Source organism: Balaenoptera borealis (assembly GCF_965194805.1).
Source record: "Balaenoptera borealis genome assembly, chromosome: 18".
In the NCBI taxonomy this organism is placed as follows: Eukaryota; Metazoa; Chordata; class Mammalia; order Artiodactyla; family Balaenopteridae; genus Balaenoptera; species Balaenoptera borealis.
This window is the reverse complement of record NC_138877.1, coordinates 6,660,043-6,684,293: the sequence shown is the minus strand read 5'-3', so window position 1 is coordinate 6,684,293 and position 24,251 is coordinate 6,660,043. Positions and strand designations below refer to the sequence as shown.

Below are 24,251 nucleotides of genomic sequence, written 5' to 3'. Positions count from 1 at the left end.
ACTGGTATTATCTTTTCGGAGGGCAGTTTGATTATACGAATCAAGAGCTTTTGACCTCATAGATCTGTTTCTGGAAATCTCTCCTAAGGAAATAATCTGAAATTCAGAAAAATCTTTATGCTTAAAGATGTCATTGCACTATTATTTATAGTTATGAGCAATTAGATATAACCTAATACCAATCATTAGGGTACATGCATATGATGAACGATTCTATTCAAAGCATGTTAAGAACATGGGGAATAACTTATGCTATGATATTGGGGGGGGGGGTCAGTGTTTAAGTTTGTATAAGCATTAGGAGAAATCTTACCAACATTTTACTACTGGACTTGTTTCCTCCCTCCCAGCACACTATTTCACACCTTCTTCTCTCGCTTCAAACCTCCAAAATTACTTCCTCCTCAATTTCAACAGCTGAGTAGCTCTTGTTTATTGAGAAAATGTATCACCAAATTGTCCAATCTATGTCCCTTTACGCTCTGCCATTCTTCCTGTTAAAATGAATGAACTATCCCGACCCCTATCCGAGGCCAGTTCAGCCACTGAGTTCCATCCCCTCTCACTTCTTTAGGAATCCACTCCTGGTACTGTTCCCTCTGTTCGTTCTCTCTCTCTCTCTCTCCCCCTCCCTCTCAGATTATTCCTATCAGCACATAAACATGCTGTAAAGTTTCACATTTCAAAAACGAATTCATTCCTTGACCTCGTGCTGGTCTCCAGCTACCCTCTTGAAAGTAACCTCCTAACCGTCTCTCCTCCATCACCTCCTGTCTCTAAGTGACAGTCATCATGCTTCTGTTCCCAGATGTCACTGAAACGGCTCATTGCCAAACCCAGTGGTCTGTGATCTCCCTTCTTCGTAGTCTCTCAGCTGCACCGAACGTAGGTCATCACTCTTCTCCATCGTGAGCTCTTTCCTTGGTTCTAGGAATCACGCTCTCCTGGTTTTCTTGCAACTTCCCAGGCTATTCCTTCTCAATCCCTGTTGCTTCCTCTTTCTCTGATTTCCCGGGGCTCAGCCTTCAGGCCAGCTGTCGTCTCTCTGTGGACTCACTTCCCATGAGCTTTGTTTCCATTCCCCTGGCTTTCCATGCCCCTCCCGAATGCCGAGTCCGTGCAGCCGGCTGTAACCCCGACCTCCTCCCTGGGCGCCCAATGAAACCTCACGAAACAGAGCAGAACTCTTGATTTTTCTCCCTCAAACCTGCTCCCCCCACCCAGGAAAGGTACCACTACCCTCCCAGCTGTTCAAACTGTCAACCCTGAAGTCAGACTTTTATTACTCTTTTTCATGTACCACATGCTAACCCATAAGCAAGCCTTCAGAAGATCCCCAGCGCCACCGATCCCTACCACTTCCAACACACACAGTCACCCCAGGACAAAGCCACCGTATCTTTCCCTAAACAAGCTCCTTCCTGCCCCACGGGCTTTATATTTGTTACTCCCTGTGCCTAGAATGCCCTTTTCCAGGTCTTCACCTGCTCACCCCTGCTTCCGGGTCCCTGCTCAAAACGTCACCTGCCCAGAGTCTTCTCAAAACACCCCATCTAGTAGCTTCTTCACCCTCCTTAACTCGTGACCTCCTTCACCTGGTCTGTTTCCTTCACAAACGTTATGGCTACTTGAAATGACATTCTTTATTGGTACTTCTCCCAAACTGTAATTTAAGCCCTTTGCAGGCAAAGACTCCTTTGCCTTGCTTATTACTGTATCACCAGCATCTAGACTATTGTCTAGTACACAGTGGACCTCAAAAATAGTCATTATGTCAATGAACAAACTGTGTAAAAAAGGCCACTTTAAAAAGACTAAAGGAAAACTGACCAGGGGTGAGATTGTAGGTTTGTTTGTATTTTCACATTTTCTTTATGCTTTCCAGTATTTCTCAAGTTTTCTATATCAGATATAGTTTTTATAATCAGGAGAATACAAACTATTTCAACTAACAAAATACAGCCTCTGGTCTGGTCGGGTTCAATTTATTCCGGAACAAGCACTTGGTGCGTGTTCATTTCAGGGTCATGTCTTTTCTCAATGGCCCCCTTCTCCCATCACCTCTGATAATCTGACCTCAACTCAAGGCCCATATACTCCATGACGCCTTCCCTGAGTTTCCTATTCTTATTGAGCTCCTCCCTATCCACACTTTACATTTGATTGGGTCTGCTGTGCTACGTGTATTTATTCTCACTCATCAAACATTTTCTGTTTGCTGGTGTGTGTGTATGTGTGTGTGTGTGTCTCGGAGAGAGAGAGAGAGGGGGAGGGAGAGGGGGAGGGGGAGGGGGGGGAGAGAGGGGGAGAGAGAGAGGGGGAGAGAGAGAGAGAGAGAGAGAATGTATGCATGTTGTGTTTGGTATGAGTTGATTTTCCCTCCTCGACAGACACGGTGTCTTAGCCTGCCCCTCCCTACCCCGCCAAGCCTCTGCCACAGACTAAAGCAGAGTCAGTACTCAAATACATGGGGACAGTACTTGCTATTGAAGCGTCTGGGTCTGGAAGTTGGGTGCTCCTTCCCTCACACCGGCTCCACAGTAATACTTAAACCTGCATTTACTGAGCACCTACTATGTGCTGGGCACTTGCTATTCATTTTCCCGTTGATTGAGTAGGAACTGCTTTCACTGTCATCTTAAGACTGAGGAAACTGGAACAGAAAGGTGAAGTAACTGGCCTAAAGTGACACAGCTGTGCTGGTGAGGCCTCGATTAAAGCCCAGCCCAAGCTCTTTACCACTGTGACCAACGAAATGGCTTTGACCCCTGAGCCACGAATGTGCTTTCCATCAAACTGCACGCTCTCGGTTGAGTCCCTTAACCTCCCCAAACCTCAGTGTCCGCGTTTGAAAGATGGAGACGATAACCCCTTACGGGGTGGTTGTCGAGATAGGCACGGGGTGTCGGTCGTGCCTGGCACACGGCGGGTACTGAGGAAATGGTAGTTATTATTATTATTATTATTAGATACGCTACCTCCTTGATATGTGCTCTTTCAAGTTGGGGGCGGTAGCCCCATCTCATTTCTTTCTGGCCTGGGTGGCCCAGGCGAACCAGAGCTTGGATTTCCTCGTCTGAGGGCATAATGATAGGAAGAGGGTTGTGTTACAGAAGTGGCTGTTTTGGTTTGTCATCCAGGCTCGCTAATCTAAACATCTCTCACTCCCCAGGAATTATTTTAGGACCAGGAAGCAGCACGCTGTTTATTGAAAGAGTCACGGAAGAGGATGAAGGTGTCTATCACTGCAAAGCCACCAACCAGAAGGGGTCCGCGGAGAGTTCGGCATACCTCACCGTGCAAGGTAAACAACTGCTCCAGAAAGCACGAGAAGCTGCTCAGACACCTATTTCCCTGTTTGTTGAACTTTCCACCTCCCAGTGTCCCGCTGCCCCTCCAGTCTGTTCCTTTCCCTGACCTCCTTTTCCCCTCCCCGTCCCGCTGGGAAGGCCTGGCTGGTCCCCTGCTGAAGGTGAGGACCCAGGCCACCGTCGGAACACAGTCTCCGTGGGGGACAGTAGTTCCCGGAAGACAGGAGAGCCAGCTGCTGCCAGAGCCATGACACTGACCCACAGAGAATGACCAGAGTGGCCACATCTGTGAGAAAGAAATCCAAGAAGGCAGAAGATGGGTGTAGAGAGAAAAAAACCCACACACTGGAAACTATCCATTCTTTTTCCAATTCCCACCAGTTACACATATGCTGGCTCTTCCCACTGTTTTCGTAAACTGGTTTTTAACACAAAGTAGGCTGCAAAATACTATCAGAGAGAAGCAACACATAATAAACAGACCACATGGAAGAAAAATATTCCAAGGACTTCCTCAGACAGTTTCGTTGAGCAGCAAAACCTAAAGAGGCCTAATCTGACCGTGGACTCTGGCCATGTGGCTTCCATTTAGAACAGAGATTAGACATCAATTTCAATTCTCCAAAGCCAAAAATCACCCCAGAAAACATAACATTTATAGCACCATAAAGTCTTCGAATTGGCGCCTCTTAGATGTATACACATCTATGGCTTGCTGAGGTTTTACATGAAGAGATGGAATTTCTTCAGTAGCCTATTTGCAAATGCTCCCCGGTAGACTTCAGAATATGTAAGAATTTCTGAAGGAAATCTTGCAGCGGTTCCTGGTTACCATTACCCTCACCCCAGCGCACTGGGTCCCCCACATGCTTCGCCTCCAGCCTCAGCCCTCATCCCCCTCACACGCCCCAGGCCCCCCACCTGGACTAAATCGGAGCACACCGCACTCCCCCTGGTCCTCTGCCCTTTACACGTCGTTTTCCTTTTGTCTGAACAGCCTTCCTTCCCACCTTGTTCTCCCCCAGACAATCCTACTCCCACCTTTTATTTTTTTATCTTTTTTTTTTACTGAAGTACAGTTAATTTACATTGTGTTAGTTTTAAGTGTACAGCAAAGTGATTCAGTTATACATTGTACATATTCTTTTTCAGATTCTTTTCCATTATAGGTTATTACAAGATATCGAGTATAGTTCCCTGTGCTACACAGTGGGTCCTTGTTGTTTACCTGTTTTATATATAGTAATCCTACTCATCTTTTAAAATTCACTTTCGCTCTTGGGTCACTTTCTCTACACCTCATCCCTCGTGTCTCACCACCATCCCCCCTGAACCCCGCGCTCCCACAGCACTTGGCATGGACCTTTAATACAATGCTCATCATTGCGCATTGTTCACTTTTCTGGTCCAGAGCACTCGAGAAATGTTCGTTGGATTAATCTCTTTAGAAAACCACCAGTGAATGTCTGAAAAAAGAAACACATCACTATACTGTTGAAGGCATTAGAGAGAAGCCAAATTAAATTAGGTCGACCACTTATATATTTGCCCAGGACTATGCAGGACGTGGACGTGCAAGTCACGACCCCTAACCTCTCTGTGCTTTGAAAACCTAGTTGGAAGGCGATTAAGGGGAGCATGAAACCATTAGAACCAGACCAATAAAGATTTTGAGCTCCTCCTGTGGGTAACATAGAAACCCTAGTTTGTATAAAACAGACTACACAGTGCTGCTGATAAGGGCTAAAGGACTTCCTAGAGGCCAAAAAATGATATGGCGAGTGACTTGACCTCTGAAGGAGGCCTTGCAGGATGTCAGACTGGCCAAGTGGATGGGGCAGGAAAGAAGACAGAGAGTTATGTGGCAGCTCTGGACCTCCCACACTGATATCTCCCTTGGCAATGACAGAGGCTAAACAATTCTAACCATTTCCTACTGGCTAGTCCATTGAATTTTCTGAGGAATTGGTACTTTTGTTTTTAAATTTATCTTACTGAAGTATATTTGATTTACGATGTTGTGTTGATCCTACCGTATAGCAAAGTGATTCAGTTATACATATACATTCTTTTTCATATTCTTGTCCATTTTGCTTTATCACAGGCTACTGAATATAGTTCCCTGTGCTAAACAGTAGGACCTTGTTGATTATCCATTCTCTATATAACAGTTTGCATCTGCTAATCCCAAACGCCCAATCCATCCCTCCCTGTCCCCGAGGAATTGGTACTTTTGATTCATGACCTCTTTTTCCTCACGGGGCGTTAATCTTCAATATCACTTAGAGAAATGGTCTAATCTGTAAGGTAGCTGCAGACACTATATATATGAGTCCTTCTTTTCACCCATTATTGCCCCCAACAGCCCTGTTTTGAGTTCTTGTGTCTGCTTTTTATAGTTTTTCTGCCTTCTCCTTTGCTCTCTTTTGTAACTTTTTCTCTACTCTCAGAGTGATGGCTGTATCCAGCCTCTCTGCTGAAAAACTGTGGTTAGCTGAGAAATCACCTGATCAGCCATCATCAAACCACACATGAAATATCTGTACCTATTTCTAAGAGAAGCATAAACAAACGAAGCCATATCCTAATACGGTAATGATAAAACAGTGCAAGGAAATGAGGATGTTTAGTCTAAAAATGAGTCTACTTGGGGAGGACAGGATTGTTTTCTTCAAATATTTAAAGGGCTTTCAGACAGAGGAGATGTTGGCCTCATTCTTTGACTCACCAGAAAAGATAACCAGAACCAAGGAAGGGAGATGGTGGTAAAGTTTCAAAGAGGCAGGTTTCAGCTCCACATAAAGATATAATTTTGAATAGGAAGAATTTCTGAAAGTTGATAGTATGTGCATCTTGTGAATGAGAAGCAGTATCTTGAACAGAAGTACTCTGGGCTCATTGAATAAAAATTTCATCCTTGGATGCTGTTCAGAACGGTTAAAGGCAGTACCTGCCTAGTGATCTCATCACTGAAATTAGATTCTTGCTTCTGGAGTCTAAATCATTTATTCTTCTCACTCTGGTGGCTGTGAATTAGGTGAATCAAGCTTTAGACTTGGGCTTCCCTGGTGGTGCAGTGGTTAAGGATCTGCCTGCCAATGCAGGGGACACGGGTTCGAGCCCTGGTCCGGGAAGATCCCACATGCCACGAAGCAACTAAGCCCGTGCGCCACAACTACTGAGCCTACGCTCTAGAGCCCGTGCTCCACAACTACTGAAGCCTGCGCGCCTAGAGCCCGTGCTCCACAACGAAGAGTAGCCCCCGCTCACCACAACTAGAGAGAGCCCACGCGCAGCAACGAAGACCCTTCACAGCCAAAAATAAATAAATAACTTTATAGAAAAAAATTAAAAAGCTTTAGACTTGATTTCCTAATATATGCAGTATAGACCCTTCGCACTGACCTATCTTGTCAGGTTGAGTTTAGGAAGTGAAACCAGGGAAATAAGTTGTGTCTGTGGCTATGTTTAACATATTTAAAGAGGTTCACAAATTAGCCAGGAAGGAAACTGTCTGCTCTTTTTATTTCCTTTGAAAAAGGATTCTTATACTCATAGATAAAACAATGTGTTATTTTTGTATCTGAAAAGGATGAGCGGACTGGGGAATCAAAGTGGCTTCTTTAAATAATCACAGGTCTTGTTTGGTTTGGACTGCTCAGGAGCACACGTGGAGTGCTCAGAGGGGAAGTTCTAATATTAAAAACAACAGCAACAAAACTGTAACTAACCAAAATAATTTCTGAAATTAACATAGCACACCATAGCCCGTGGAACTCAACGGGACTGTTACAGTGCAACAGTGGCACATTTTCATCCAAGGATTTAAAATAAACTACACTTTATCATTATCAGTAATAATCACTATATGTGTGTGTGTGTGTGTGTGTGTGTGTGTATATATATATATATATATATATTCTTCTAACAGATTTAGGCTTTGCTATTGAAATAATAGCAAAGCATTTATAATCACACAGGAGAAAACAACTTGAAGAATAGTTACCATTTTTAACATTTTTTTGAGGAAGACTGATGGATGCAAAAATCATGGAAAGCACAGGACTGCCTCAGGGCAGTCTGAATACTTCAAATGGCACCACAGGTGTGATTTGTAAATTTTGTGCCGCAATAATCACACATTAACACGTTTCAGGAAAGAACTCACATGGCAGGAAGGATACACTATGTTCTTTAACATCTTTAACAAAGTCCCAAGAGTAAAGAGTAAGAAGAGCTCAAAAGGGACTTATCTTGGGTATCCAGCCTTTTTTCATCACCCTTGGCCAGCACTGAGTTTGCATCTCTCCTTTCTGAGCCTCCTCTGATCTCTGACTGCCCCTACCTTAGCTCCTCTCTTCCTAAAGCCTGCCTGCCCCCAGTTCTCTCCCCCTGGCTCTCCTGGCACTAGGGAGGAGGTGATAAACTAATTGACACGAAGATGTTGGTGACTGATGTCACTCCTCTCATGGGTGTTGGCAGTTCAGAAGGGTTTCCCCAGGAGAGAACAGAGAGAGACCGACAGCTGAGCAGGCAGCTCACTAATTTCACATGGGAGGGCTGGGGGCGGGATGTGCGTGCCTTTGTAATTAAACCCAAACAATGACATAAAGTTGGCCTTGATCAAGAATGCAAAAAATGGTGATGGAATTCGATTACAACATCTTATGCCTGTTGACCGTGTGGTCCACCGTTTTAAGCACATAACATGCATTAGCCTCCTTCAATCCAATGAGGGGTTTTTTTTCCTACTTACAAGTGAGAATCTGAGGCCCTGAGAGGGTTAGGACCCTGTCCAGGGTTACAAAGCTCGGAAGAGGCAGTGCTGAGAGAACTGGATCCCTGTTTAACCAATCTGCTCTCCTCTCAGCCTGGTGGGGAAGAGGCCCCACTCTGAAGCCAGGTGCGTCCCTGCTCGTGAGCCGTGCAACCTTGGACAAATGACTTCCCTCCTGGAGCCTCAGTTTGCTCATCTGCAAAATGGGTGCGAATAATGGCATACCAACCTTATAGGGTTGTTGCAAGGATTAACACATTTAACACCATATCTGGCATATGATAAAAACTTCTTCAATATTAGCTAACACTATTGTTTGTTAATATGATAAACCAAATTCCATTTCAACAAAACTTCCTGTATTATAGTTTTTCTAGATTTAGCCAGTAAGTCACACAAATGGTGTTCCGGATCACAAAATTCCTATTTGACCTAAGGATTTAACTTCCTGTGATAAAAATGTATTACAGAACTGATAGGATAGCAATTTGAAGTATCTTTACTTAAAATTACTCTTGAAATGTACTTCAGATTTTTTTTTAATTAATTTATTTATTTATGGCTGTGTTGGGTCTTCGCCTCTGCGCGAGGGCTTTCTCTAGTGGCGGCAAATGGGGGCCACTCTTCATCGCCGTGCACGGGCCTCTCATTATCGCGGCCTCTCTTGTTGCGGAGCACAGGCTCCAGACGCGCAGGCTCAGTAATTGTGGCTCACGGGCCTAGCCGCTCCACGGCATGTGGGATCCCCCCAGTCCAGGGCTTGAACCCGTGTCCCCTGCTTTGGCAGGCAGATTCTCAACCACTGCGCCACCAGGGAAGCCCTGTACTTCAGATTTAATCCGAATAGAGTATGCCTACAATCACTGTCCTTAAGAAGGATTCCAAGTTGATGGCTGTACACGAATCTATGTAGATTCCTATAAAGCTTCATAAATAGTATGAAGGCCAATTTCAATGTCCAATAAACCTTAGAGACTTACATAATAAGGTTAACTGGATTACCGGTTACTGGATTTTAAATCAAAGGAGGTAGCATTGCTTGACTGGCTCACATGGGAGGCCAGGTCTAGGTGTACTGATTAGTTTTCTTTTCATCCATGTATATTTATTGAGACTTTCACTAGGCCAGTGCTCAAGACGCAAAATGAACAAGAAACACACCCTCCTCTCTGTGTCCTAATAGCTTCATGGGTAGTAAACCCACATAAACAGTTACCTCAAATTAAAACAATGCCAGAACCAGAGAATAACTCCTAAGCCAGGCTGCAGCGTCAGGCCAATTTCTCAGGGAAAGTAACGCAGTTGTTTGTAGAAAATGATCAGTCCTTGGGTCAAAGTCTGATTCGTTGTAGAAGGAAAAGACAAATTGTGTTATATGAAATATGTTTGGATGAAGAAAACGATCTTGCACTTGAAGTCCAGAAAGTAATAAGAAGGGAAAAAAAGGAAAAGGCGGGCGTTGGGGGGAGGCCTTCAAAGTAACAGCTCACGCTGGCTTTATCCATCTCCCCTGTAAGGTGCGGTGCTCTTGTCACTTCCACATTTTAGGGATGAGGAAGGTGGGGCACAGAGTCCTTGGCCTCAGACATAGCTGCTTGTAGGGTCACATAAAGACTTCCTTTTCTGCAGTTAAGGAAGGCCCTGGGGCCAGGGACCCTGGTCTTCTGCTTGGGGAGTTTCCCCAACTTCTTGGGAGGCACTACCCAGTTAAACTGCACGAGCTGAGCTGCCTGATTCTGCTGCCTGTTGACTCAAGTAGCCTGGTACCACTCAGAGCCACATGTCAGGGCTGGTGTGATGCTGCCACATCCCACAGCCCGGGCCCCATGCAGACAGAGCTGCCATCACTAGCAGAAAGGCCCAGGGCAGGACGGCAAGACACCGCCCAGCTGTCCAGACTCTAGACAAGGCGTACCATCTTCAGAAATCAGCCCTTCCTCTGTCTGGCACCTGCCCTTCCTATCCCAGCAGGGATGGGATGAAGCCTGGGAGGGTAACTGACATGGAATGTTCTGGACAGCCAGGTCAGCAACCTGAAATAAGAGGTACAAATACCTGACCTTTTCGAAACAGCCACTTCTTGTCATTATTCCGTATAAAGATACCCTTGGACCATGTCCTGGTGCTGGTCTCTCACACACATCAGACGGGAGGGACCGTCCCTGAGATCCAGTGCTAACTCCTGTTATTGTCAAATCCCACCCACGTTCCACTGGCCTCCTTCGCCTGCCGTCTGCAGCTGGGCTCTTTCATGCACCGAGTTCATCAGCTGACACCAGCGAGGTGAAGCTGGGTGCAGTCCAGCCAGCGTGTGGATGTCTGACCTCTGAAAACACGTCCAAGAGCTGGATAGGAAGACTTGCTGCTGCCTTAAATCAATCTATAGCAGACTATCCTAATAGTTACTTTCCAAATAAAGATGGAGATCAAGTTATCAGACAAGATAGAGGTAGAGCCTAGATACTACATCTTACAAAATGAGTTTAGTTCTCAGTCAACAGTAATAGAACACGAAATAGACCTTTCCCTTCTAATTAACGTTCATCTTGAAGATGTTTTTGATGAGATGATTCCTTAAATGCCTAAGTGCACACAAACACATTTGCTCCCACTGCAAGGAATTCTGCCTGAGTAAGGACCGTGGAATTACTTCGGGGGGTCAACTTCCTGCCCCGGGGACTGCAGTGGGAAAGTTCCCACAACGAGAGGGGGCCTCTCCCAGGGCATTCCGTGCAGGAGGCCTCTGCAGAGCCTTTATGCAGACAGGGCCGTGTCTTAAGATGCTCTCAGCATCTCCAGGAGCCCAAGGCCCCTGTGCCCTGAGCAGGTCCCAATCAGTTTCTCGGTTCCACAGAACGTATTTGCAGCATAAGCAAAGAAGTGTGTGTATGTGTGAATACAGCAAGGCAACATTAAACCTCTTACTGCAGGGGAGGAAATCCAAACTCACAAACTTGCGTTTACAGTTTTCCCATCAAGACGACACACTGAAAGAAAAGGTGGTCATACTTTGAAACTTCTCAGTCTCAGGAGATTCAGGGGAAAAGTGACCACAAGATGCCAAAGCAGCAAATGAATCCAAATTCATTCACTCACTCAGCCAACACTTTCAGGATGCCTTCCTGCTACACGCCAGGCACTCTTCTCCACACCAGAGATGCAGCAGTGAACGAGAGGACCTACGTTCTACCGCTTCACGCAGCGCTTTTAATACACCCATCAGTTCATACCTGAACACCAGACTGTGAGCTCCATTCCATGCCCTTTCACTTACCACCGTACACCAGCACCCAGAACAGAGCCTGGGACACGGGTGATGTTCCGTATGTTTATCAGATGAATATACGTGAAAGGGAATTTGGCCCAGAACCCTTTGAACGCTTCGTGAAACTCTCTGGAGACAAAGCAAAGTATTATTTATCCACTTATTCACCCAGTTCGGTGAGTGGGGATAGAAAGATGAGTAAGGTGTGACCTCAGCCCTGGGAAGCCTACATCCCAGTAGAGGAATGGCGAAGGCCAAAGCACAGAGGTGCAGAAGGGCTGGTCTATTTACGAAACTACAAGTATTTTGATGTAGAGCACGTGGGAGGGCAGCAGGAGACGAGACTGAAGAAACAGGCAAGGTTGGGCAGAAAGGACCTAAGGGCTTGGGCTTCTATCCTGACGGGGCTGAGGGTGGGCAGCAGTGATGGAATTTCAGGAGTCCCAGGATGGAATCCATGATTTGGCAAGATCACACGGGCTGGAGCGGAGGAGAGACTGGGGACTCAAGGCTGGTTAGCAAGCTGATGCGGCCACTCAGGGGGACTTAGGGGGCCTTGACTTAGGTGGTGATCCCGCGGTAGGACAGGGGGTGACAATTTCATGGGCCGTGGAAGCAGAATAAGCAGGACTTGGGGATGGGCTGAAAAGAGAGAAAAAGCCAGATTCCCCTCTAGCCGTGGTGAGGACAATGGCCTCAGGAAGTGTAGGTACGCGGAGAAGAGAGAAGAGGGAAGTGGCTCGGGTTTTAGCTTGTGTATTTGCTACTGTTGAGGGCAGAGAACCTTCACTGGCTCCAGCTGCCCGCAGCACTGAGTTGAAACCACAGGGATACGCACAATTCTCTGTGGTCTGGTCCCGTCCCGCATCTCGCATTATACTCCGCCAGTGCCCTACTGTTGCCCAATTCTGGGCCTTCACACACATACCCTTCCCTCTGCCTGTAATGCCCTCCCCTGCCTTCATCCCTGTAGGTCAAAATCCATTTCAAATGTCACCTCTCCCAAAAGGCGTTAGTGTCCCTCATCTGCAAACTCTTTGTCCCTAGTTTCCTTGTATTTGCCTTAAGCCTCCTGGTTAGGTTGTGAGTGAGCTCCTGGAGAGTGACAGCAGCTTTCCCTCATTCACCTTCCCATCTCCTTGCCTGGGGCAGGACTCAACACGTCTTCCGTTGAGTTAAAACAAAGAGCCCACCAGATGAAACTGTCATCCATGAAATGGGGATATTCTTGCCCCTGCTTCATCGGACGCGTGTGAGGACTTCGCACGTAAGAAGTGCTCAATAAAAAGTATCATCACCCATGTCACCATTCTTCTTGTTTTTTTTTTTTTTTCTTTTCTTTTGGCCGGGCGGCGTGGCACGCAGGATCTTAGTTCCCCGACCAGGGATCGAATCCCCGCCCCGTGCAGTGGAAGCATGGAGTCCTAACCACTGGACCGCCAGGGAAGTCCCTCACCGTTTCTAAAAGGAAGAAGTTTCACTTGATCTTGGCCTAACTTAATACTAAGAACTCTGTCTCCTTTTAATGGAGTTCAAGGAAAGAAGCATCACTTTAGAGTTCCTGGGAAAGTGTCCACTGGAATCAAGAAGCAGGGAACCACTGTTCTGGCCCACTGGAGCATTCCTTTACAAAGCCCAAAGACTGTCCTCTCTGGAAGCTTCTCTAGGATACTTTGGGTCTTTTCTTTTTGGTCATGGAAAAGCAGTGCTCGGCTTTTGATCTGTGTGATTCTGGGAAATAAGGTGATTGGGAAGAACTGGCTCTAGCTGGTACCTCTGCTCAGCTCGGCCCTGCAAGCTGCCTGGAGAATTGTGACAGTCCTGGGGTTTTAGTTTTATTTTTAAAACCCACTTTGAAGAATTTTGTGAGTCCCCAGGGAGACTTCTTATGTCTTTTTTTTTTCTTTTTCTTTAGAATTTCCTCTAAAACCCATTAGGGAGATCTCACACAGTCCAGATTTAGCGCTGTAATGAGGTTTTGTCCCTGCCTTAATTTTTTTTCCCCATTGTTAATTTCTCCTCTATTTCTGGGATGCTTTGCAAACTCAACAGCAAAATTTCTGGAAAGTCTTTTCATTTCCATGTAAGTTTATGATGATAATAGCATGGACCCTGCCTGATCGAGAAGGTAAGAGGCTCTGTCCTGGAAGCCGATTCCTGCGCCAGTCAGCCGACTGCATTCTGTGATGAAGCATTCCAGGTCACCGACCTTCTTCTGTCAAATCACAGACCCGGAGTTTGCGAGTTGCTGTTTAGCGCCCTCTTGGTGTTTTTATCTCCCCAGGAACCTCAGACAAGTCTAATCTGGAGCTGATCACTCTGACGTGTACCTGTGTGGCTGCAACCCTCTTCTGGCTCCTGTTAACTCTCTTTATCCGAAAACTGAAAAGGGTAAGAACGTTTCAGACGAACTTCTATGCTCCTTTTTGCATAATCTTCCCAAATGCCTAGCAGTGCCGCTGGTGTAGTGACATCATGCAAGGTTCCCCCCAAAATGCCTGCCTGATGTCCAGAGCAGGCACTGAACAGATGGCAGACCCTCTTCCTCCCCTCCTGTTCCTCCCTCTGACCTGGTGAACATGGCAAATGAATCATTAAAACGTCCCGTGGGACTTCCCTGTGGTCCAGTGGTTAAGACTCTGCACTTCCACTGTAGGGGGCGCGGGTTCGATCCCTGGTCGGGGAACTAAGATCCTGCATGCCGTACGGCCAAAAAAAAAAAAGTGTCTCAACCCTAACGTGGGGTGTTCAGAACAAAAGCTAGAGCAATGAACAGATGACTATTTCCCAGACACAGAAGGGACATTTTTGATATAAAATAAAGTCTTTCAATTAAATTCAACGTGAGACCTGGGAAGCGTTCATGTTCTTAACCTCACTCTCTGCTAAGAACCAAAAGGGAAAAAGCAAAATAAAGGCCCACCTCTGTCTTATCTCTGCTGTTCCATACTCTTTGAGCCCCATGATAAAATTAAGTTCTTTAGAGTGTGAGGCTTAGGTAGGAATTCAGGACATCAGATTCCTATCATTAGGCCTGTAGCACAGTTTGCGTCTCTGAAGTTTAGTGGGGGAAAGAGCCAACCCTTACTCATTCATTCATGGCGCAAATATTTCCCGTGTGCCTGCTCGGGGCAGAGTGCCAGACCCTGTGTAGGGACCTCTGATAACAGTTCAGAGCAAATGCTACAAAGCCGACTAAACAACACATAAGGGAGCGGAAGTCTGCAGTCAGAGAGACAGCACACGTCTGGGGCTGGAGCAGGCAGAGGGGACCCAGTGAAGAGGAGAGACTGACCCGGGGAAGAGGTGGGGATGAGAGACAAGGGGGCGCAGGAAAGGAGAGGAGAGGCGGCAGGGTCTGCCCAGGCAGGGCCCTGTAAGCTGCGGGAAGGAACTCCGTCTGTGTTTTAGAAGCGAGAGGAAGCCTTGAAGGGGTGAGGTTAAGCAAAGGTGGGTGATTGTAAGGGTGAGAGATCTGTGTCTGGAAAGATGATTTCAGCTGTATGAGGAGAAAGGACCAGAGTGGGCAAGAGTGAATAGAGGAGAACCTAGCAGAAGACCTTGGTAGTCCAAGTCAGAAATGATGGTCACGGGACTTCCCTGGTGGCGCAGTGGTTAAGACTTCCACACTCCTGCTGCAGGGGGCCCAGGTTCGAAACCTGGTCAGGGAACTAGATCCCACATGCCGCAACTAAGGAGCCCGCGAGCTGCAACTAAGGACTCAGTGCAACCAAATAAATAAATATTAAAAAAAAAAAAAAAAAAAAAAAAGAGAGAGGGACTTCCCTGGTGGTGCAGTGGTTAAGAATCCACCTGCCAAGGCAGGGGACATGGGTTCTAGCCCTGGTCCGGGAAGATCCCACATGCCACGGAGCAACTAAGCCCATGCGCCACAACTGCTGAGCTTGCACTCTAGAGCCCATGAGCCACAACCACTGAAGCCCACATGCCACAACTACTGAGCCCACGTGCCACAACTATGGAAGCCCGTGTGCCTAGAGCCCGTGCTCCACAACAAGAGGAGCCACCACGATGAGAAGCCCGCGCACCGCAACGAAGAGTAGCCCCCGCTCGCCGCAACTAGAGAAAGCCCGCGCGCAGCAACGAAGACCCAGTGCAGCCAAAAATAAATAAATAATTTAACTAAAACAAAAAAGAAAGAAATGATGGTCACTTAGTCTAAATGATTAGAGTCAAGAGATATTTGGGAGATAAAATCAACAGGACTTGGAAGGTATCAAGGAGGCCTCCTCAATTTCTAGAGATGTATTAGCCCTTATTAGAAAGCTTTTTTTTTTTTTTTTTTTTTTTTTTGGCTGCACCACAGGGCATGTGGGATCCTAGTTCCCTGACCAGTGATTGAACCCACGCCTCCCGCAGTGGAAGTGTGGAGTCCCAACCACTGGACCACCAGGGAAGTCCCTATTAGCCCTTATTAACGTGCCAGGTCTTTGTGGCACCTTGTGGGACGTTCGTTATGTTGTATCTCAGTTAATCCTTTAAAAAACACAAAGATGTAAATATATTATTATTCCCATTTTATAGAGAGGGAAACTGAGGCTTAGAAAGGTAAAGTAACTTGCCCAAAGTCACTAAGCTAGTTAGAGTCAGAGCTGAGTTTTGACCCAGGTTGTTTGACCTTAGACTTGCTATTCAGAACCAGGAAGGTGTACTTTACAGTGTTGGTATGTGGGATGGCAGCCCTCCTCCACGGTGAGTAAGTAACATCAGGCTTTTGTTGTACGGAGTGATTGGCTTTGAGATGTGACAATGAAGGCCACTGCTTTCGAAGGAAAGGAAAGTTAAACAATGGGGTTTTGAAAGGGGAGATACATCATATAGGGAAACAGAGCTAACAAAAGCAAAACTTGCCAAATCTGTAAGGGAGGTACAAAGACTACAGAGTTCAAAGGAGGAGAGGGGGAGAAAAACTTCTGAGAAAGCCCAGCTTAGAGGCAGACTTTGAAGGCTGTGGCTGGAAGAAAAGCAGCAGAAAGACACAGCCCACCTGAACTCCTGCCCACTCCCCAGGTTAGGGAAGGAGTCTGGTTACCTTGCATAGAGGAGCCTAATGGAAATAAAACTAGAAAGGCAAACTGGGACTAAATTGAAGAGGTCCTTTGTATTTCTAAAAATTTAGGAAATTTTAATGTCAATAAAAGGATGAGAGCAAGAAAGTATCATATCAGTAACCGGATGCCTATAGAATTTGAGAAGTAACTGGTTGTAGGAGGTGAGGAGGAGCAAGGTGTCAGGAATTACTTCCAGACGATTTCTCCAACTTCAGAGTAAATCCTCACTGATAAGGGCTGGATTTTCTTTTTTTTTTTTTTTATAAATTTATTTTTTTTTTTGGCTGCGTTGGGTCTTCGTTGCAATGTGCGTGCTTCTCGTTGCAGTGGCTTCTCTTGTTGCGGAGCACAGGCTCTAGGCATGCAGGCTTCAGTAGTTGTGGCGCACGGGCTCAGTAGTTGTGGCGCATGGGCTCAGTAGTTGTGGCTCACAGGCTCAGTTGCTCCGCGGCATGTAGGATCTTCCCGGACCAGGGCTCGAACCCGTGTCCCCTGCCTTGACAGGCGGATTCTTAACCACTGCGCCACCAGGGAAGCCCTGTATTTTCTCTTTTTATCCTCACCCTGCATAGGCCAGTGTTACAACTAAAGCTAACATTTATTCATACTTCCTATACTCCAGGCCATACTTGCTTTACGTGGACTATTTCATTTGATATTCACAGCAACCCTATGAGATAAGTACCATTATCATCACTATTTTACAGACAAGGAAACTAGCCTTAAAAAGGTTAAGCACCTTCCCCAAGGTTATATGCTGGTCCGATTCCAATCCAGGCTGTCAAATTCAGAACCTGGGCTCTGAAGCGCCTGGCGGTGCAATTTCCACGCCAAGCACCTAGTGGCTGCTCGGTGTTAATGTCAATTGAAGGAATAAATATTTGTCAACCAAGATTCTACTTTCATACTCGTCTCAAAGCCCTTCCTCTGAAGGCCTGTTGGGTGTTTCCTCTCGTCCGCCTTATTGAGATGAAGCACAGATTCCACAGGTGCCCTGTGGGAAGACCGCCTTCACGGGCAGCTCCCTCGCCTCCGTCACCCCTGCCCACCTTCCCTCACTCCCTGCAGGACCCAGGCTGTCCCTGGCTGGACTCCAGCTCTTCCCGTGCTCTTGGAAGACTGGAGACCGTTTCTCATGGCCGTGGCTACAGCAGACACTGAAAGCTCGAGTCATAAAACCTCTTCCAGCAGTGAGCACTAATGAACACCCAGCACTCTAGCGTAGGAACTGATATTCCTCTCTGGCCGCACAGGCTCGCACGAGTGTCTGACAGGCTGGGGCCCTCCAGTCTAACACCACTGGCAATCGCAGTTCGTGACAAACGTGCTCCCTATCTTTCTCCATTTTCCACTCTTCGTGGAGGCCAGGCAAATCTTCCTGCCTTGAGCTATCTGTCACACATTTTAGTGATAATTTTTGTGAGAAAGAGACAGATTGCAAGTGATGGATGAGGTGAGCTGTGACAGCCCAGAACGGGGTGAGTCAGGGCCGAAGAATGTGGGCGGGTGTGAAATCGGGTGGATGGAGAGGTTCATCTTCTCTACTGAACTCTGATCCTGTTTAGGGAAGTGCTCTGAAAGGAAGGGCCTGAAACCCATTTAAGTGAAGTGTACATAACTTCTAGGCAAGAGTTATCAAAACCGAGCACATATAGGCAAACATACTTCCCATCTGTCCTGCCCACAGAAATGCAGTCAATTCTACAATTAATTAACATTAACAAGGCATCACCCCTTAATGTGAACCTAAGACACTAAATGTAAAACCAGTTACGTATGATCTGAAATAAAGGGTGTTTTCTGGGCTTAACTTACATTACCAAGATAAAACAAGCACTAGAAGGTAGATGCCACCTTATTTATTTGACCAGTGGCCAAAAGAACTTGGGACGTGACTGTGTGTAAGTCTTACCCCTTGGCCTTTGAAGTAATCAACTTCTATTTCTTATTGAAGATAAATCTTTTTTTTTTTCCTTTTTGTACATTTTTCCTTTTTTAAATTTTTATCTTTTTCCTGCTTCTGAGTCACAGTAATGTATGGTAAACATGAACTTGCAATATATGGAATAAGTCTGCATTTTGCATGAATTTTAATATAAATACTCAAATTCAAACTGAACAGTTTGGATGAATCCAATGCATCTGAACAGGGACTCACAAAATTTTGGTCACCAGGAAACTTGTGTTGCCTACTTGTCGGTGGATTCCTTGATTTTATTCTTTCAGAAGTGCTGACTTTTCAGTGTTAAGTGCTGAGCTCAGAACGCTTTTTCTTAAACTCCGCCAGGAAAATCTTATACTAATCTCACTATAGTCTTTTCAGGTTGCTGCAGCAACTAAGGGGCCAGGCCTTCTGAGTATATTTAAAACACTTCACGTGAAATGTGCCTCTCAACCATCCCAGGGATCCTGGGTTTACTTTGCCACCTCTGGCCTTTCTTGCAAATGTAGAAAAGCCACAGTCATGGACCCCACCGTTGACTCATCTGTCATGTGTATTCCTGCGTGTGGAGAATGGTCATGGAAAGTTATTTTTAGTCACAGTTTGGAATGATTTTATTAAAATGCCTTGCATTTTTTCAGAGGACTATTGCTTGTTTAAGAACAAGCAATAAGATCACAGCAGAATCTGAGTGCATTTGGTCTGAGACAGGACGGTGGGGCGGGTGCCGCAGAAATGCATTGCGGGAATAGTGAGGGGTTGCTTGATGAAAATTGCACGCTCACGTGTGATGTGTCTATGTGTAGGCGGAGGGCCCTTCCTGTTCCCCACCACGTGGTTTCAACCCAACGAACCAAAATAGCAGCCGATGTTGCCAAGTGTTGTTTCTTGGATATCTGGGTTTTTAAAGTTGTTTCCTTCTTGGTGACGTTGAGATCTCTTTATTTCTCAGTCTTCTTCCGAGATTAAAACTGACTACCTATCGATTATCGTGGACCCAGATGAAGTTCCCCTGGATGAGCAGTGCGAACGGCTCCCTTACGATGCCAGCAAGTGGGAGTTTGCCCGGGAGAGACTTAAACTGGGTAAAGTATTTGTTCCGCAGATTCCTAAACCCATAACCGAGCACCTACTACTTGCAAAGCACTGCGCTTTGAGGGACACAGAAGTCAACTGGACTCGGGATTCTACCCTCCAGCTGCTCACAAACCAGCAAGGGAGATGGACACAGAGGTAAAGAATTCTCTAGAATCCTAGGACAGAAGGTCAAGGGGACAAGGCAGCACCTGTTAATTCTTTCAACAATTATTAAGCACCTTCTCCGAGCAGCAGATGCTCGTCTAGGTGCTGGGGATGTAAAGGTGCATTGAGTCTGTCCCCTCGCAGGGAGAAGGACACAGCTGTAAAAGCCGATAAGTGGAGGAGAAGGGGAGAGCTTAGTTCCAGCAGAGTCTTACAAGTACAGACACTCTTAAATAACGAAATTTTTGTGGATGAGAAATCGGTGACGTAGAACACAATTCAGGATGAGGAGGTGCAGTAAAACCAAATAGATGGTGAGAGAGTTTGTGCTCTGCAAGCCTGAGGACCAAAACCCCCTCTGCACGAATCTATAAATTACATGCTTTGAATTTCCCTGGGTGTTTGAAATGTCCACACAGAGAAAAAAGCCCCTGGGGGTCATTTACGTGTCATTTATGAAGAGGGAGGATTGCTGTTTTCTAGGTAACAGGGACGCTGTAAACACTGGGCCAACGTGCTTTCTCTCCAGCTTACCCCCAAGCTCCTCCAGCTCAGACGGCACAATGCAAATTAGCCTCCAGCCCACGGTGCTACAGAACAACAGGAGCCTCGGACACTCTTGCCCAGATATTTGGACGGTGGCTTCTGAAGGTTTTCCACTCTCTCCTATGTGTGCCAGAATCATTAATATTTGGAACGAAGAAAAGAGATCACGGAGCCAGCGGAGCTTGTTGCCCGAAGAACCTGTTGTTCCAATTCACTCGCATGGCCCCCCTCCTCCACATGCAGACCATATTGGGGTAGGGATGTGAGGGGACAGAGAGGGAGAAATGGCTTTTCTTGTCGTTCTCCTGGGCCTTGAAATGATTCCACTTACATTTCTCCCTCCATGAGAAAGAAGACTTGGCCCCAAGAGTGCCTGCTGTTTGGCTTGGGGAAGAAAATCAGAAATCAGTAAAAGGCTGGAGAGACAGGCGAAAGCCAGCAATGGCTGCCTTTGTTCAGGGGGGTGTGGAAATCAACTAAATTTAGAGTAGTTCAGGGCAGGTGGCACACAAGATGAGTTCCTTCTGCAAGTCTAAATTATATGGCAGCTGGCCCAGCCCACCCCGCCAGTGACCTTGGCAGGGAACATGGGATAGTTTTCCCACAACCGTAAGCCATTCTCGGGCCACACTGCTTTCCAGAGTTATTAGTCACAAGCAGACATGCGTCTTTCCGTATAGGAAACGCGAGCTTTCTGTCCCATTTCTTCATTCCTTGGCCTAGTACCATTGTGATCCTTGATGGCACATCAAAGGAGAATGCAAACCCTTCTACCAGAATTCCCCTGGGGCTCTGTGAGTTTAGAGAATCCCATTTCAGAAGAGTCTCCTTGCTGAAGATCTTTTGGTTCTTTTCCTTCCCGGAGCTGCCAGATGCTATGATTCGGCTAATGTACATGTGAGTGTCTTTGACGGATGAGGGTAAGTGGGTCAAATCATCTAACTCTGCCCTTCAATGCAGTGTGGCTGCAAGGGCCAGAGGCGTCCTTGTCCTACTCTATGGCCCAAGATTTATTTGGCTTAAAAAACAAATACATGACAGAAAGTAATCTGAAGTAACGTCTGGCAACTGAAAGTAATCAAAATTATGTCTGGATGGATGAAGAGGAAAAGCTGGTTTGATGGGCAGAGTTACAGCGAGTTACAAACGTAGAGAAATACACAGACCGAACGGCTTCTGATTTCAGCTGAGTGTACTCCGGGTTACGACTCGCAGCCCTGGCGACAGAAGTCAGAATTGATAGCACCTGATAGACAGAGTGAGCGTTTGGGTCAAAGGTGTTGCTACCATTGACATTCCTGAAATCCAGAACGAAAAAAAAACCTGTTTTGTTAGAGATGCCTCCTCACTCCACCTGGGCGAGAATTCTGCTTCTATGCATTTATCACAGAAGTTGGGATAATGCCTGACAATGCATCTTCCCATTGGAAAATAAAGTCAGGATTACCTAACATGGGAAACCACACATGGAGTGTGGAGTTTGGCAAGTGGATGGTGCTGCCTAGTGTCAGATGAGCCCTGGATGCCCAAGAGGGACTCAGCCCCGGGCTGGCCTGCACTCTCCCCACCGTGTCCCAGGGACCCTGGCCAGTCACTCTCGGAGGAGATTCCAATATCCTCTCGTGGTATGACAATGACCTAGCGCTTTTCCAAGCTAGTGGCATTTAGGTGACACCAAGGAGGATTTTAAGGGAAAAGAAGGATCAGGCAAGATCGAGTCCGGTGTGATGGGGCTCCCCTGACCCTGGAACTGCAGATCTGCCAAAGGATCGCAACTGCGCCAGGTGATTAAAGAGCCCGTAACAGCTTCTGGCCGTGCTCGAGGCGGCAGTCAGCTTCCAAGAGAATGAAAGAAAAGACAGGGAAGTCTAGTGAGTACGAGCGCCTTCTCACTGGTCAAAGCAAAGTCCCCAAACACTTGTCAAAATGAAGTGTTTTGTGTGATGGCTAAGAAGGGAATGCACGGGGGCTGAAGCTGTGGAAAGGAAAAGGACGTCGCCTGCCCCAAGCGAGGAGTCTGCAGACTCCGTGGACAGCTGTCCCAAGACAGAGATACCCTTCATCTGTCTCAGACTCAGGACACTTTGCACATTAGAGGGTAGAAGGCAATGCAGAAGAAAAGGTGTTCTTTTACCCTACAAACGCAAGGGATAAGCTTCTAACCAAAGTGCACCTATTTTTACAATCTGGAGAAGGTATCTGCCAGTGTTCTTTCCATACGTGATTTCAGGGTCCACCGGAGGCTCTTTCATTTAAACGAGAACTCCTGACTTTGCTATTTCTTGGATGCTTTTATCTGAAGAAGGGAGCAGGGACTCTCCCCCGTCCATGGAGCATGCTCTGGGAGGATGACCTGATCAGCCACGACAGGTGCACATCTGACCAGGGGAAGCATGTCGTTTCACTAGTGTCTCCTCCTAACGCAGAGCGCGTCCCCGTGAGACCCAGGCGGGGAGACGCCGCTGACGTCACTGGGGACGGAGCTCTTTCCACCTCCTCACTGGACGTGACCTCGGGTGGGTGGTGGGTGGGAGTTGCGCATAGAAGTATAAAGCTTCTAGTAGGATGAGGAGGCAGGAAAGCTTCATTACCAATTTTCTAGGAATCTTAAAACACAAACAACAAACTGTGTCCTTTGGGGGAAGGGATTGGCGCATGAGGAAGATAAGAAAGAAGGAAGGAAGGAAAGTTGGCTCACTGAAGGCGCATTATCAGAACAGTCTGAGGAAGAGGACTTGGCTGGAACTGGAGGCTCTGTGTGGAAGTCGCCCTCTCCCTACCAGGACTGACTTTTGACCAGAGGCATCTTGTTGGCTTTCCAACACCCCCCCGCCACCTGCCGCCAGAAGAACCAAAAAAAGGCGACTTCTTAGGCTCACTCTTTCTTCTGCCGTATCATGCTTGAGTGTACAGTTTCTCTAGGTTGTGCTCAGCAACCTGTTTCCTGGCAGAGGAGAGGGAAGCCCTGATGGAAAAGGCAGCTGAGGCGTTTTGGGGGCGGGGGTGGTCCCTCCTCATCTCTGTGCGCCGTTCAGGTGCGCATCTCACGGGCCCCTCTGCTTACCCAGGATTGTATGAGACTTGCTGCTGGCATCTCACCAATTCCCAAATGAGACTCTTCATTCTGCCCTAACACACAGGGGACCCAGATGCACCAGGCACCAGGCCAAGTTCTGGGAAGACTCAGACATGGTCATTGCCCCTTTGAGTGAAGTTGTCTCATTCAAGGGTGAGGGAAAAAAAAAAAAAAGTGTTTAACAGTCATTACGACATAACATACAGGGTACCGTGAGTGAAACCTCACTCTGTTATTGCATTTGGCAACCATCTCTCTGTGGTTGAAACAAATTACTACCAGTGGTTGATAGGCCCATGTTTTGAACCATGAAGATTTATAATCATCATGTAAAGACACGTTGGAAATACTGGGAATATCTTGCCTGGCAAGGAAGTCTGAGAAACGACAATTATTTTTTGGTAGCTGTGAAGCATCATTGTAACCAACAGCAGTAACCCCCCTTCTTCTCAGTTTCCTCCCTTTGCTGAAAACAGATCAGAAGAAATAAGCTCAAGTGGCAAGAAAAGGGGCTTAGGTTAAACATAGGGAAATTTTTGTGGTAATAATGTTATTAAACAATGGAAAACACCACTCAGGATGTCGTAGCCTCTCCCCACAAGAAGGACTTTGTAAAAGAGGAAACTGGCCATCCACCTGCACCAAATGCCTTCTAGGGGCCTAGCCTAGCTGTGAAGGATGAGGGCAACGCAGAAACACAATAAAGAGTTGAAAGGAAGATACCCCAGAAATGTGTCCTGACCCTTTTGGGGTCAGTTCATTGGAGATTCCATTCAGAGCTACATGCCACACATACACACACACAGGGAAAAGACCCTTTCTTCCTGAAAAAAGACTTAAACTCACCCTGCTGGCTTGGCAAACAAACCAACGTCTTCTTTTCATTGTAGGCAAATCACTTGGAAGAGGGGCTTTTGGAAAAGTGGTCCAAGCATCTGCCTTTGGCATTAAGAAATCACCTACATGCCGGACGGTGGCTGTAAAAATGCTGAAAGGTATGGATGGTGTAAGTTTGGCTTT

At 46.6% G+C, this 24,251-nt stretch overlaps 1 protein-coding gene across 5 annotated transcripts in view; it reads left to right on the top strand.

Moving 5' to 3' along the window:
- The window catches only part of FLT1 (fms related receptor tyrosine kinase 1), a 173,632-nt gene that overhangs the window by 118,247 nt on the left and 31,134 nt on the right, over positions 1-24,251 (top strand). For 4 of the 5 annotated variants that reach the window (XM_082365016.1, XM_082365014.1, XM_082365017.1 and 1 more), the window contains 4 exons: positions 3,173-3,304; positions 13,638-13,744; positions 19,320-19,452; positions 24,122-24,226. In XM_082365016.1, coding sequence (XP_082221142.1) covers positions 3,173-3,304; positions 13,638-13,744; positions 19,320-19,452; positions 24,122-24,226 — 477 coding nt within the window. The remainder of the gene's footprint in view (positions 1-3,172; positions 3,305-13,637; positions 13,745-19,319; positions 19,453-24,121; positions 24,227-24,251) is intronic. The other variant, XM_082365015.1, reaches the window with a different exon arrangement.